This window comes from Buceros rhinoceros, unplaced genomic scaffold (assembly GCF_000710305.1).
Source record: "Buceros rhinoceros silvestris isolate BGI_N320 unplaced genomic scaffold, ASM71030v1 scaffold27963, whole genome shotgun sequence".
Taxonomy (NCBI): domain Eukaryota; kingdom Metazoa; phylum Chordata; class Aves; order Bucerotiformes; family Bucerotidae; genus Buceros; species Buceros rhinoceros.
In genome coordinates this window covers 556-14087 of record NW_010403435.1, presented here as the reverse complement: position 1 = coordinate 14087, position 13532 = coordinate 556, and the positions used below count along the sequence as shown (strand labels likewise).

Below are 13532 nucleotides of genomic sequence, written 5' to 3'. Positions count from 1 at the left end.
AAAGGGCTCCCTGCCCAGCCGTGAGGCTGGGACCCGAGTGGTGGCTTTCCCTGTGACAGACAGGGACCACTCGGTGACCTGACTGGTGGCCTCTCCCTCCTCACAGTGTTCATTCAGAGCTCTTACCAGCTTGATTTCTCTGAATCTTTTTGTGAGGTTATCCAGTGTTCAACTGCACTTGCTATTTCAGAGCAAAATAAATGTAAAAATCTCTTCTCTAAAAATATTGAGAAAACTGATTTCAAACCCATGCCCTGTTTTCTTCTCCTATGCACTATTTTAAACTAGTGACATATGCCTCTGTTTTTGCTTTGGTTTTAAGAGAAGTGTGCTGGAACGTGTAAAACCACACCTTTCCCTCCCTCCCTCCCGATTCTTAAAGCAGAATTTGTAAGAACAGTACAAAGTTCTTAAAAAGAATTTCAGTTCTGATCACATTTTACCCCAAACCTCTGAAAAAAATACAGACTTAAACAAGCCTGAAATTGTAGCAGCAATGAAGTGTCCTACCACACAATTTTTGGACAGGTCTCAATCAGCTAAATTTGCAGTCTTAGAAACTTTAAGGCCCACTAACAAAACCACGACTAGGACCGTACGTGTCCGTCACAGAGCCCACAGTGCCAAGGCGGAGCCGGCTGCTCAGCTCTCAGGTGCTTCCACTCTCATCTAGCGGTTCTGGGAGTTCCCAGCAGTCAAGTTCTTCTGGCTTTCTAGGGTTTTCAAGGATGTTAAGCTTCCGCTATCTTTTTGATTAGGAACTGCTTGTCACGACCCATCTGGCGAGAGAGAATAAAAGGTATGCTCCAGAGGAAGAGAAGTAGTGCCATTTATCTGTGAGGAGCTCCTTTCTTTACTGGAGATAAAGAGGCGCACTCACCCCACTGCACTCTGATTACTAGCTCCCAGCTCACTCTCAACTGCATCAACTATTTTTTTTACAATAGTCTTGATGTGTTAGGTCACGTATTAATGGATCTGCAGTAAGTCTAGTAAAAACTCCTCACATACCTAGAAACTTCAAACCATACCTCTAAGGTTCCTCACAATGGTGAACAAACAGAAATAAAAAGCACACAAGGATTTTCAGAACTCCCAACTGATTTGAGAGCCCTTGTAAAAGCAGTCAGGCTTTTGCTCCTAAATTCCCTATTTTCCAGAAATGTCTCCCCAGCACAGCGTTTTTTTTAGGGCAGGCTGTTAAACGCTGTATCTGAAAGAAGCACATACCAAAACACGGGCTATTTCCTGAGGCAGTGAGCAGTCGCACCAGTGAGGCTGGGTCCTGACAGACCACAGTGTTCGAGCGCTGTCAGACAAGGCAGCAGCTTTTGACAGCCACGCAGAAGCATGTCTGCACTGGCACCGTTCTCCAAAGGACTAGTTAGTGATGACTTGCTCCACTCCAAGTACCTGCTGCAGGTGGTGCTGGGACCTGCACTCAGGAGTGAGACCAGACATGATGCAGTAGTATCATAGGCCTGGAGGAAGGGAGTTAGGAGTTGGGCGCCTGTTTGTGAGAGCGGAGAAGGAAACAGAGATGGAATAAGACGGAGAGGACAGGAAGCACAAGATTCAGGTTCCTGTTTGGCAGAAAAAGCCCCACAAGGATGGGTGGATTTAAGCCAGACAACAGATGAAGAACAGGGTCACTGCTCCTCAGAGGCATGTGTCTTGCTTGATACAACCAGACCTTGCTGTGGTGGCAACTGACCCCCAAGAAAACCAACTAGGCTGAGAAATACTCGAGTGCTTTGGTTATTCTCCCGTGTAATTTGTAAACCATTCTTCACTGCCTATGCAAACACGAAGTATCCAGACAGCTATGCAAAGTGTCGTTCCTCCGCATGCCTGATTACTATCACAACAAAGAATACTTCAGAGGTACAGAAAGTGGGTCAAATCTTACCAAATCCAGTTGTTCCCTCAGCTGTTCAACCTCTCGTTTGTATGCTCCAGCCAAGGCAATAAGCCAGAACATAACAAGGCTGCAAACGACAAACCAACACTGCATGTTAGCATCGTGCAAAACAGAATTAGTCAGAAGAAGGCTGTTATGGGCTAGAAGAATTGTCAGTTTGCACGTTTGCTTCAGATGAGAAGCTGCTGGAATAAAAAAAAAAAAAACAATATATAGCCCCTTTTCCCAGTACTCACACAAGGACTTGTCAGTTTGCACGTTTGCTTCAGATGAGAAGCTGCTGGAATAAAAAAAAAAAAAAGCAATATATAGCCACTTTCCACAGTACTCACCAAAGGACCATAAAAAAAGGCACTGCAAAGGCTTCTGATGCTATGCCGTAAAGCACCTTCTGCAGAGCCACTGGAAACCCAAGTATTGTGTCCGGAACAACTGCCCATGAAGTGTCAAAAGTCCTGAAGGGCCCACATGCCTTGGAGGAGGAGATACTGTCAAAGAAGCAGAACAGAAAAGAGATGCTACACCTAAAGGTAAAATAATTACACACAAGCCTGGCATCATGGAATAGAAGCATCTGTTGTCTTTAAAACTGTAATTTTTGTTTATATGAACCTTTATTTATTATAGACTATATATTTTATTCCGATTTATCATTCCAAAGTTGTGTGTCTGTTTTTAGGGAACTAACCACCTCAGAACAAATGTCAACTTCGGAGAAGTTAAACTGACACTTACTATGCTATGCTGATTCCCACGGGAAGAAAAGCCAAGATGAGCCCAATCAACAGCACCACAAAGAAGAACAAATTGGCACTTGATGCTCTGAAAGGCCTAGTTGGAGGTTTACACGTGTGTACCAAACTGATCTGAAGAGGGAAAGTGAGCAAGACTGTTACCAGCACATCTATACACACATGTCCAAGTACACTTTCCCCACCAAGTGAATTGTCCGTTCTCAAATACGCTACCAGCTACCACACAACCAACCCCCTTTCAACGTTCGTGGCCTGAGAAGGGCTAAGACAAGAACATTTTAAATTCTGGTATGCCTCCTGTTTTGAAGAAGAATTTGATCCAGAGGGCCTCAAACACCTGCAGAAAGTCAACCGACATAGTCATCTGGTGTACGATACAGGGCACAACCCTCCGCTTTGTTCTGCCCCAGCTTCACTGGATACATCCCCTCCTGCAAGAGCTGAAGTATCAGGAACAACTTGATGCACAGAGGAGCTGTGTGGTCATAGAGCAAAGCTTCTGATGTGCAGAAATCACATCCTGAACATCCAACCCAGCTCGCATTTTCCATTTTGCTTCCTAATTTTTAGCGGCCTGGCAAAACATTGTGCAAGTTCTAAGCTGTGTTGCTGGTAAATAGATTATTGCAGAAAAAGTTCTGTAAACTAGCTTTATCACATAAAAAGTTTATTAAAAAAACCCAACAGACAAATAATTGAAGAAGTAGGTATTAAAATCTGGTTTGCTTCATTTCAGAGCAAAATTCTACCTTCTCTTAAAAGCAAAAAGCCGACAGAAAATGGAATACCATTACATCATTTCCAGTACACCGCATCCTTGGGTGTTTTTAGGGTTTTTTGTTTGTTTTGCATCAACTGCCTAGCTGTATTACTAAACCATAGAGACGTGCTCTATTTTGTTTGTTTACCACACACCTTCCTTACCTTTTTAACGTAAAAGATGATGAAGTATTTTATAGTTGTTATTGCAGGGAGAAGTGGTGAAAAGAAGGTTCCAATCCAGCAGATGGTCTGCCCATAAGTGATTTCCAGGACATTGTCAGAAATAGCAAATTCCTGCAATCCACACCACTGAACCAGCTTGCAAGAGCAATGAGTAACTAACAACCTAAAACCAGAGAATATCAGGAGTTCTAAATTGAAGTTACAGAGCTTAGCTGAATTCTAACATGTTTGAAACACACAACTATTTAGCATTTAAGCATCAGACAATGTAACAGAAAAATGTCTGAAGAAAAAGACAACTCAAATATCAAAAACTACACAGCCATCTGAGCAGCAGCCAAGTGCTCAAACCACCAGAAATATGTTTGTTTCATTTTAAAACCAGCAATATGGTCAGAAATATGAGGAATTAATAACAGAAAAAAGAAAATACATAATTTGCAGAAGTGTGTTCAAAAGGCAGAGACACTTACTTTCTAGGAAAGTCCACAAACAGGGTCACGGCAAGAATTATAAAAAAATCAAATATCATCAGTTTATACATTTCTTGCCCAACTTCAGTTTCCCAGCACTATAAAAATAAATCAGGAAACACAAGATTAGCAGTCTAAATAACCAGGGAAGAATAAATCTGTCAATCACTAAAGCAACAAACATCTCAGTCAGTTAGCACCATGAAGTTCAAATTGTATTAATTCCCATTTTTAAAACATTTAAGGTTTCAGAGCTTCCATGCCAAACTTTTTTGAGTGTTTGTTTTGGTGGGTTTTGTTTGTTTGGGGTTTAGTTTCTGTTGTTTTTTGGGTTTGGTGGGTCTGTTTTGGTCTGGGTTTTTGTTTTTCTTCTCTGAGGAAAGACCATTTGTCTTCTTGGAGCAAAAGGCAGTAACACAATTGTCTCCAAAGCAGAGCTACCTCAAGCAATCCTCGTGGTAGTTGCAAAGTCTGTCCTAAGCAATAATCTGCCACTGGCCTAATTCTTATCAGTTTTAGAGAAACAAAAGATGTACAGAAGAATTGCAGTGGTTCACACTGCGTGCTAAGAATCAGCACCAGGTACAACATGAACAGCAACCCCAGGTCTGATTCCGAATACCTCTAGACAAGCAAGGCTCATGGAAAACAAATCTCTATTCACAAGTTCAGATGATTAAAGACCAAGATAAATCTGCTTACAGGATAGAGTTCGTAATTGTATCCACAGGCCTTACACTTGTCGGTGTCACAGTAGGAGATCTGATTCCACAGCGAGAACAGGAGAACACCGATATTGGCCAACCGCACAAAGACACACCTGGAAGGAAGGCAAAACCCATTCCCAAACTTGCCAAAAAGAGCCATTCTAACACCTGACTCGACTGGCATAGGAGTCCAAGGAAGGGTCATGCAGAACTTTAATGGAATGGCCAGCTAGATAATGAACTTATTTCTTTCCTTAGTAGTAAGCTAAATTGCTTTTCACCTTCCCTGCTTTAGGCCACAGTCCTTTCCCTCTTTTCTCACTATTGTTCTTACATCAGTCATTTCAGTTGCAGATCTCGACCCCACAACATGCTGCATTCTCTCAAGTACAGTCCGAGAGGCCAGGTGACAACTCTCTGTGCAGCATTTCCCTCCCAGGTAACTTCAGGCCTTCAGAGGCACTTAGCCACATCAGAAATGCAAACCACAGGAACCTGACAGAGTTTGGATGCTTCTATCCAGATCTTACTGCCCTAATGCTAGTTCTTCATGCTCTCATGTTGAAGTCTTTTAGCCCAAAACTTTCAACTTCTGCTTTGAGCAAAGCCATGCTCCAGTCACAGCTGTATACACACATTTGCTTGTTCAAGGACCTGCTGCATACAAAGGGGTGTGAATCCAGAGCTCTGCAGCCACAACTTCCCTACTGACTACTCAGGTTGTTGAAGATGTCCAGATCACACAGCTAAAAGGGACTGAGAGAAAAACTTGGACACTGAAAGGGCTGCGCTGTACTCTCAACAAACCAGAAAACTGCTTCCAGATTTAAAATTAGCTTCCAACTAAACAGAAGTCAAACAATGTCTGCTTTGCTTCCCATGCCCAGGCTCTCCAGGCCAAAGAGAACCTCTTTGCTTCTTGATATTTCAATGTTTACTCATAACCCACCATGAACAAGTTGTTGAAATATCCAAGGCCACAAAAAAAACCATCTTTACCTTATGAGTGTCAGCCTGATTTCAAAGACTGGTGAATAATCTTCAAATGTGACCAGAAATGAGAACATCAGTGTAGCAATAAAGTTGGCCAATGTGACCACCATGGAAGGCAAATACTGCACTAAGAGATTCGCCAGGGAGTTCATATTGCTGATATTCTGTTCAAGAAAAGATGAGAGAAAGATAATATTCAGAGAAATACACCTTCCTGACATCCTGCTCTCTCCAGCTACCCACCAGTCTCCCTTGCCCAGGATTCAGGTAGCACCTTTTACTCTGTCTTCATCCTCCACCTCCACTTGGAACTACAAGCCAGACTGCTGCTATCTATCTCTGCAGTTTGCTGCTACATTCTTTCTTTCTTCTGCTCCCCCACCTCCAAGTACAAGTATGTTAGTGCTCCCCTAAAGCTTCTCTTTGAAGAGGCTCATCTTACCAAGGCTTGTGTCGGACTGTGTTGCCTAGCCCAGTACTATGTTGACCAGCTTTTACACCTATGCCAATGTGCAGACACTTTATAATTATTCCTAATGGTGCCGAGCAGCAGCCCTGACCTTCCTACCATCTTAAGAGGCTCATTTAGGCAAGGCAAGGTCAGGATATCAACCCTTACGCATAAAGCTGACAGCAAGCGAGGCTGGTTTTCCTGAGTTGTTCACTGTTGTGCTATCCTCCTCCTCTGCCCTCAAACAGTACCCCTGACACAAACATTTATTTAGTCCCCATTTCCTGCTTCTCTCTCTGCAATCCTGGCAGTTTAAAGAAGTTGAGAGTTAGGTCCACCATAAGCACAACACAGCCAGTACCATCACATCACCAATGAACAGAAGGGAGAGAAAAAGTGTGGTCCCCATTCTCATCAGGCTAATCCAACCCTGAGGTCCTACAATCACTTATGAAACTGTTGAAACTGTTGTCTGCTCTTGTTCTGCTTCTGCTCATCCTGCCAGGGGAGAACGACTCCACCCAGCCTGATTCTTTCCATTACTGATACAAAACCTTTTCTTCTGCAAAGCATTCTGTGTTCAAATCCTTCCTGTTTCCTCACACAGTTGTAACTCAAGCCACAATACAGATCATAATCTTTACTCTCTCCTTCCCTTGCTATCAATTTTTGCAGTTGAGCAGTGAACCAGAACTAGAAATTGATCATGATGACGTGTTTTAACCAGCTCAGTTCCCTCAGCCAGTCCACTGCCCAGACACACAAGTGCTTGTTTTAGTGGATGACAGTGAGGTGAGAACAGTCACATGGGAAGGGAAGCGAGAGCTGTTTTTTTTATCAGCTGCATTAGCTCCAAGGCAGATGACAGGAGACATCGCTGTTTGTTTGGCTTTTTTTTTGCACATGGTTCTCAATCTTTCTCACTCTCTCTTACTAAAAAAATCCTAGGTCTGTATAAAGCATTTTCAGATCCCTTGCATGAAAGGTGCTATATTAAGATACTTGACTCTTTCACAATAGTTCCTCTTGCTGTAATCACCAGCCCTGACTGAACCCATCCTAATGTCATGTCTGATACTTACACTGGAGCTTTCCTGAGAGAAGACAGTTGCTTTATAAATAGAGTAAAAACATCCTGATAAAACTGCTATGACAATTATATTTATAATTATTCTCAGAGAGTAGATGCGTAGTTTGTCTTTCATCGTCCTGTCATCTCTTTTTCGCTTCAGTCTCTCTTCCTCCAAGTCTCTCTACAAAGAAAAGAAAACGGATGTGTAGTTTCCTGGTGCAGCACACAACAGCTAATCCCATGTCTTCTACTTCTGGGATGTGCGAATCCATAGCCTGTTCTAGGAGGGTCACTCCAGCACCTGCCCAAGCACAATGAACTGAGAGCATCTTTGCACTGACACAAACAGCAGGAGTGGAAGCCCCCATGTGCTCTGTCTCCTCAGGCTCAGGGCCCTGTAGCCAAAGACAAATGTCTCATAATCCTCTTTACTGTATCAGTAACACATCTCCCCGAGGACAGACAACTTGCCTGTTTATCGTGAGAGACTGATCTCAGATGGCTTGGTAACTCTGAAATGGGTAAGTCAGCCCACACAACTCCTTCCTTCTGCAGGTAAGTAACCAGTCCTCACCGCTATGGGTCTAACTTCCTTCTCCTACTCTTTTGTCAAGGAAAACTGGGGGATGGCGCAGAGAGGAAGAAGTACAGTCTTGCGCAGCTTGTCATGATATGCTTCACTTTAGCTGATGTGAAAATACAGTATCGCCTGTGAAGGCCGTTTAACCTGGACAGACCCACAGATCACCCAGGTATTTTCTGAGGACTTATTTCCATCAAACAGTAATATTTAGGGGCTAGTTCTTCTAAGGTATGAGTTCTAGAGGCAGAAGTGTGGTCAGTGAAGGCGGCTCTGGTTATATGATGAAAAAAGTTGACTGTGAACTTCACTAGAGCAGAAAGCAACTCACTGTTATTTATGAAATCTGTAATTACTGCTTTGTGGTTGAAGTGGAAGTATCTTTTCAAAGGTAATTGCTTCACTACACAAATCTCTGCTTCCAGTATACAGAGAGCAAAAGAAGGTATTGGTTTCACCAGAAAAGCCTTTCAGACTCCCTCTTCAAAGAGCTTTATGACTTGTGAAATCTACTAGCTGCATTAGCATTTTGTATGTGCACGTGTAAAAGACACCTATGAAAAACTTCCAGTATCTCACGGCAACAACGCTCTCAGCATGTACGAAGAGCACCATCTGAATTTTACTTCTGCCCAGCCTACTGCTTGCCACGCTGCAGACTTACAACTAGCATACTCAGACTGATTCCCAACAGCCCAAGGGTTTCACCCACAGCCAGGATAGCTTTTCCTGTTGGACTATGTAGAAACTAACACAGGAAGCAGGACTGGAGTGTGAGGAAGCGGCAGATACGACAAACAGCTAACAGGCTGGCTTCAGTCCCCAGAGAATGGGGAAGGGCCACCAGCCTCAGTGCCAATCCTTCTCATGTTGCACCACAATTCTAGCTACCCAGAAAGCATGCAAGAGGATGTGGGTTGTCCTGACCCTAATTTAAACTTCAATCCTTCTTACCCTTATTCCCTTACCTGCCTCTGCAGGTAAGGCAATTCCCTTACACAACGCCCTTTTTTAGCCATCTAAGCTATATGAAGCTGTAATCATTGAAAAATGAAAGTTACTCACTTGGAGCTCAGATAGCAAGCTGCGATGCTTTAGTTGCGCTGCCTTTGGATCTGTAATGCAGAACTCCCAGCCTGCAAAGACCTTGTTACAGTAACTCTGAAACGGATCTTCACTGTGCACCAAGTTCTGCTTAAATCCTTTCACGGACCTAGAGAAAAATGGAACTTAACTTCATTCATGAAAAGACATAGTTCATCCACAGAAAACGAAACAAAACCCCACAACTCAAGTAACTTGGCTCTTCAAAGACTAAATGACACCCCCACCCCCCATGAGCAGTCACATTTGCTTTCTAGCAGCAAGTCTCTGGGAAGCCTTCAGTGTCCTGTACCTCCTGTTTCAGTACCTCCTCACCTCCCCCAGTGCTTCTCGGACACTGCAAAGACCTGGCTCAGGAAAGTGAGGCAGCAAAAAACCCACCCCAAAGAACCCAAAAGAAAATCCTCCAATAACAACTACTGCACAGTTGTTAAGGGTCTTTTATGTGTACGTATGCATACATGAAAAGCTAATACCTCACATTTATTTATTTGTATTTATTTTGCTGGCAAAAGATTCTCCATTTCCATACAAAATGGTTCTAGAATGCAGCACATTCCCTACCAGCAAGAATGCAATGCAAACTGTGCAACAGGTAGCAGTAAATATCTTCACCTTTTTATTATCCAGATGAGACTTAAAGCAAGGTAGAAAAATGTAACCAGCAGATATGCTAGAGGCAAGTTGTACCTCGGGATACCAATCCTCCCACTATCATCTGTTGTGTAATAGCCGTAAAACAAAATTGTCACTTCAAGGAACCCCTGAGAAAACATGAAGTTTAAACAGAATTTGTAACAGTAGCGGCAGCTGCCCAGTTAAAGCCGACCTGGTATTACACAGTCATTTTGCTCATTTAGAATCACTACTGGGGCCCCCAGCAAGCTACAACATTCTGTAGCTTCTCCACACTGCCACCGACTCTACCAAACCATAACGCAGACACTACGTACTTAAAACCCCTCCCTCTCCCATCACAGAGCTCTGTGACAAGGACACTGAGGCCCCACGCAGGGAGCACAATAGACAGTGGGCTCCAGAACACGTAATGTTCAGCAGCTGGTGAGGAGAGGCACAGGCTCAGCACCAACCAGGCCTTGTGCACACTCAGCAGGAGTCACTTTGAAAACTCATTCTCACAGAAAGGATAAAAGCTTATTTTCCCCCATTGATGCGTATGCATTATCAGAGCATAAGATTATCAGAGCTTCATTCCCCAAGCAAAATGATTTTACATGTTACGCGAGTCTTTAAAAAAATCGAATTACTTACAGTGCCACTGAACAAATCTTTGAGGTAAGTATAGAAGTAAACCAGCCCCTTATTATCATCAGGTTCATAAACTGTGCAGTGAGGCTCTGTCAAAAGAAAGGCAGGAAAAGTCACGCAGATGGTAATGTCCATCAAACCGCAAGTTCAGGTTAATTCAAACATGGCAAGTTCTTGTAACAAAAGTATTTCTTTATCGTGGGAGGTGGAAAAGAAGCTGACGAAGAGTGGAATCTTACAAATAGCACAAAGAGAAGATGTTTACCTATGTTCTTTGGAGAAATTTTAGCAAAGCTACTGTTGAACATTCCATATTTCGAAATGATGACGGGAACAGTCACAAAACCGAACATCATGATAAAAATTACAAAAGTCAGCAGGACCAGCAAACGCAGGAAAGAGAAGTAGGACTGGATGCCAGTACCAAATTTTTCTGGGAATAAAAGAAACACATGTCAATAATTAAGATGATAAAATCATGGAAAATACAGAATGAGCAGATTAGCACTTCAGTTACACTGAGTTAACTAAAAGCTAGTTATTAAAGCTAGTTTTCAGGCTTTTAGCAATACACCTGAAATGGAAATGAGACATTTAGTAATTTTCTCCAATTTATTTCTTTCTACCCCATTATGGATTTTACATCAGCAATAAGGGAAGCAGTGTACATGTTCTCAAACACATACGGGTCTATCTGAAACTACGCTCACACAGGTGAAACCACCAATAACTGAAGCAACTGTAAAGAGGGGAAATGGACACCAGGCAATAAATACCTTCTATGCTGTGAATATCATATCGCCAAGGCTCCAGGTAAGACAACAACTCCTTGACTTCACTGAGAATTTTGTTCAATGACTTACTGGTAGCTCTTTTCCATTGCTTCCATCCCGATAAATGTTTTATATCAACCTGCTGGGAGTCCCTAAGAATTCAGAAATACAGTTACTGAGCACAAGAAATCCTTTTTCACTACATGTAACAGGGCATAGCCCAAGGGAGCCTGCTCACAGCCTTCAGAGGGACAGAACAGGGCTGCCGGTTGGAGTTACACACGCTGGCTGTCCCTATCTGCTACTCCTGGTAACTCTGACATCAAATAGAGCAAGTCCTCTCACAGAAAACACTTGCCTCCTTGAAAAACAAAAAAAAAAAATCCAATTGACAATAGCACAACACTGGAAAAATATGTAGCTGAACTTCCTGGTAGGATCTCAGGGAAGTTGCCACTTATGATTTCGTATTTACAACTGACTGGAAAGGGAAGAGAAGATGCTTTCCTCACAACATCTGACCGGTTGTCAATGAAATGTCAAAATATGTGTGTGCAAATGTTTACAAATTAGAGAGTGTGCTATAAAAAGCCTTTAACATTTCCATTTGGATTTTATATTTTTCACTTTTATATCACATTCCAGTACGTAATAGAAAACAAATGTTATTAAAATTCTGAGTTTTAATTATTCCATTTTTATAGCATTTTGAAAAATTCACTGGCGAGTGCCAACTCAATGAATATGAGAAAGAATTTCCTTGCCAACACGTGTGGGGGTGTACTGTTCTAATAATGAGCTGCAAAGACCAAGGACATGCCACAAACTATAATTTTTATCACTTCTCACTTACAGGTTTTCATACTACACGCAATATGTTTGCATTTTAAAAATTTCCACGTGGTCAGTGACAGCATCAAGGAGAATTTTGAGTGCCTCAGAGTTTGCATTCTGTTTTTTAAGCAACCTTAAAAACAGACACAACTTCCCAGAAATATAGCTAGAAGATAGCAGAAGATAAAGATTTCAATTTTAAAAGACTTTTTGTACACAACCCTACTTAAGTATGCAAGTGGCTCACTGCCAAAGCCATGCCACTGCCAAAGCCATGCCACTGCCATGCGAGCTGAATGTTGACAAAACCTCCACATCCTTCTCAGCTGAAAGTAAAAGAGCATTTTGGCAGGAAGCAGAATTAAACTCTATGTGCAACAATCAAACAGGCAGCAGACAACCTCAGCGCAAATATAACTACTCTCAAAAGATCTCATCTTGCGGAAACTGCAGGCTGCAGCATGCAGTGTTTTAGTTGCACAGTGTCGGTTATCTGGCTTGTGTTGGGTCTGCATTTTTAGCAGAGGCGTGGGCTGCATATTCATCTGTGTTACAGAAGTCGAGGACTCAGCTTTCAGGACATTTTTATGCAGCGTTTTGTGCTGGCATCTCCTGCACAATACACACAAATTACTGATCTGTACAAGTGCTGAGAAGCCCCACCAGAATCCCTCAGCACTACAATCTGTAAACAAGCTTGGGACACCCACCATGGCCACAGGACTGTAGCTCCTTTTTCTTGAGGAACTGAGCTTTAGATGCCCAAATTCAAACAAAAATTCAACATCCAGCACTTTACCACGACCTGAATCTTCTGCTGCTCCTTGTGTAAAGGCTGTAGGATTAAACTTAACTCGAAGGTCAGGCTACAACCTTGCAAGTGAGTAACTCTTGTTCTCCATGGAGCACCAGGCATTAATCGTACTTTCACCTCTCTCCTGGTTCATAACCACAATTACAAAGTACCTGGTTTAAAGGTGCAGCTGTTCCCTGACAACACTGTAAAAACACCGTATCCTCCCTCCTCCAAAGAGCTTTCAGCAGTCAGACCCGAGACAACCAGCAGAGAACCACAGGCAGGGCAATGCATTCTCACCGTAACCCCCTCCTCCCTGCCGGGGTCTGCCACCAGAGGGGCAGGAACTGCTCACAGCAAAGAGCAACTTAAAAAGGGATATGGAAAAAAAAAAAGAATAAGGTCCTGTACTGAGCCACCCCAGAGAGAGTGCAATGTATTTTGGAAGAACTGCCTCAAGAACAGCAGTTCTCGCACAACAGAGCGGGGTCGCTGATGGCAGACAACCCACAGTGACCTCTAACAGCACCAGCCCCCGAGGCAAATAAAAAAAAAAAGGAAGCCAGTGAGAAACGTGTTTGGCTGCTGCAGGTAATTCCCAGTTTTGACTCACTCCTTCCAATTCAGCAGTGCAATGTATTTTGGAAGAACTGCCTCAAGAACAGCAGTTCTCGCACAACAGAGCGGGGTCGCTGATGGCAGACAACCCACAGTGACCTCTAACAGCACCAGCCCCCGAGGCAAATAAAAAAAAAAAGGAAGCCAGTGAGAAACGTGTTTGGCTGCTGCAGGTAATTCCCAGTTTTGACTCACTCCTTCCAATTCAGCCTCTCCCTCCCTCACGCCAGCCGAGAGCACC

The 13532-nt window shown here is 43.0% G+C and overlaps 1 protein-coding gene across 1 annotated transcript in view; it reads right to left on the bottom strand.

Annotated features, from left to right (window-relative positions):
- Positions 1–731: 731 nt before the first annotated feature.
- Positions 732–13532, bottom strand: part of TMC7 (transmembrane channel-like 7) — a gene marked incomplete at its 5' end in the record, with an annotated part of 13351 nt that continues 550 nt past the window's right edge. The window contains 14 exons of the mRNA XM_010133020.1: positions 732–779; positions 1910–1988; positions 2254–2409; positions 2657–2787; positions 3601–3784; positions 4095–4192; positions 4797–4914; positions 5801–5958; positions 7328–7498; positions 8963–9110; positions 9617–9765; positions 10274–10359; positions 10536–10703; positions 11047–11195. Of these exons, the coding sequence (XP_010131322.1) occupies positions 732–779; positions 1910–1988; positions 2254–2409; positions 2657–2787; positions 3601–3784; positions 4095–4192; positions 4797–4914; positions 5801–5958; positions 7328–7498; positions 8963–9110; positions 9617–9765; positions 10274–10359; positions 10536–10703; positions 11047–11195 (1843 nt within the window). The remainder of the gene's footprint in view (positions 780–1909; positions 1989–2253; positions 2410–2656; positions 2788–3600; positions 3785–4094; positions 4193–4796; positions 4915–5800; positions 5959–7327; positions 7499–8962; positions 9111–9616; positions 9766–10273; positions 10360–10535; positions 10704–11046; positions 11196–13532) is intronic.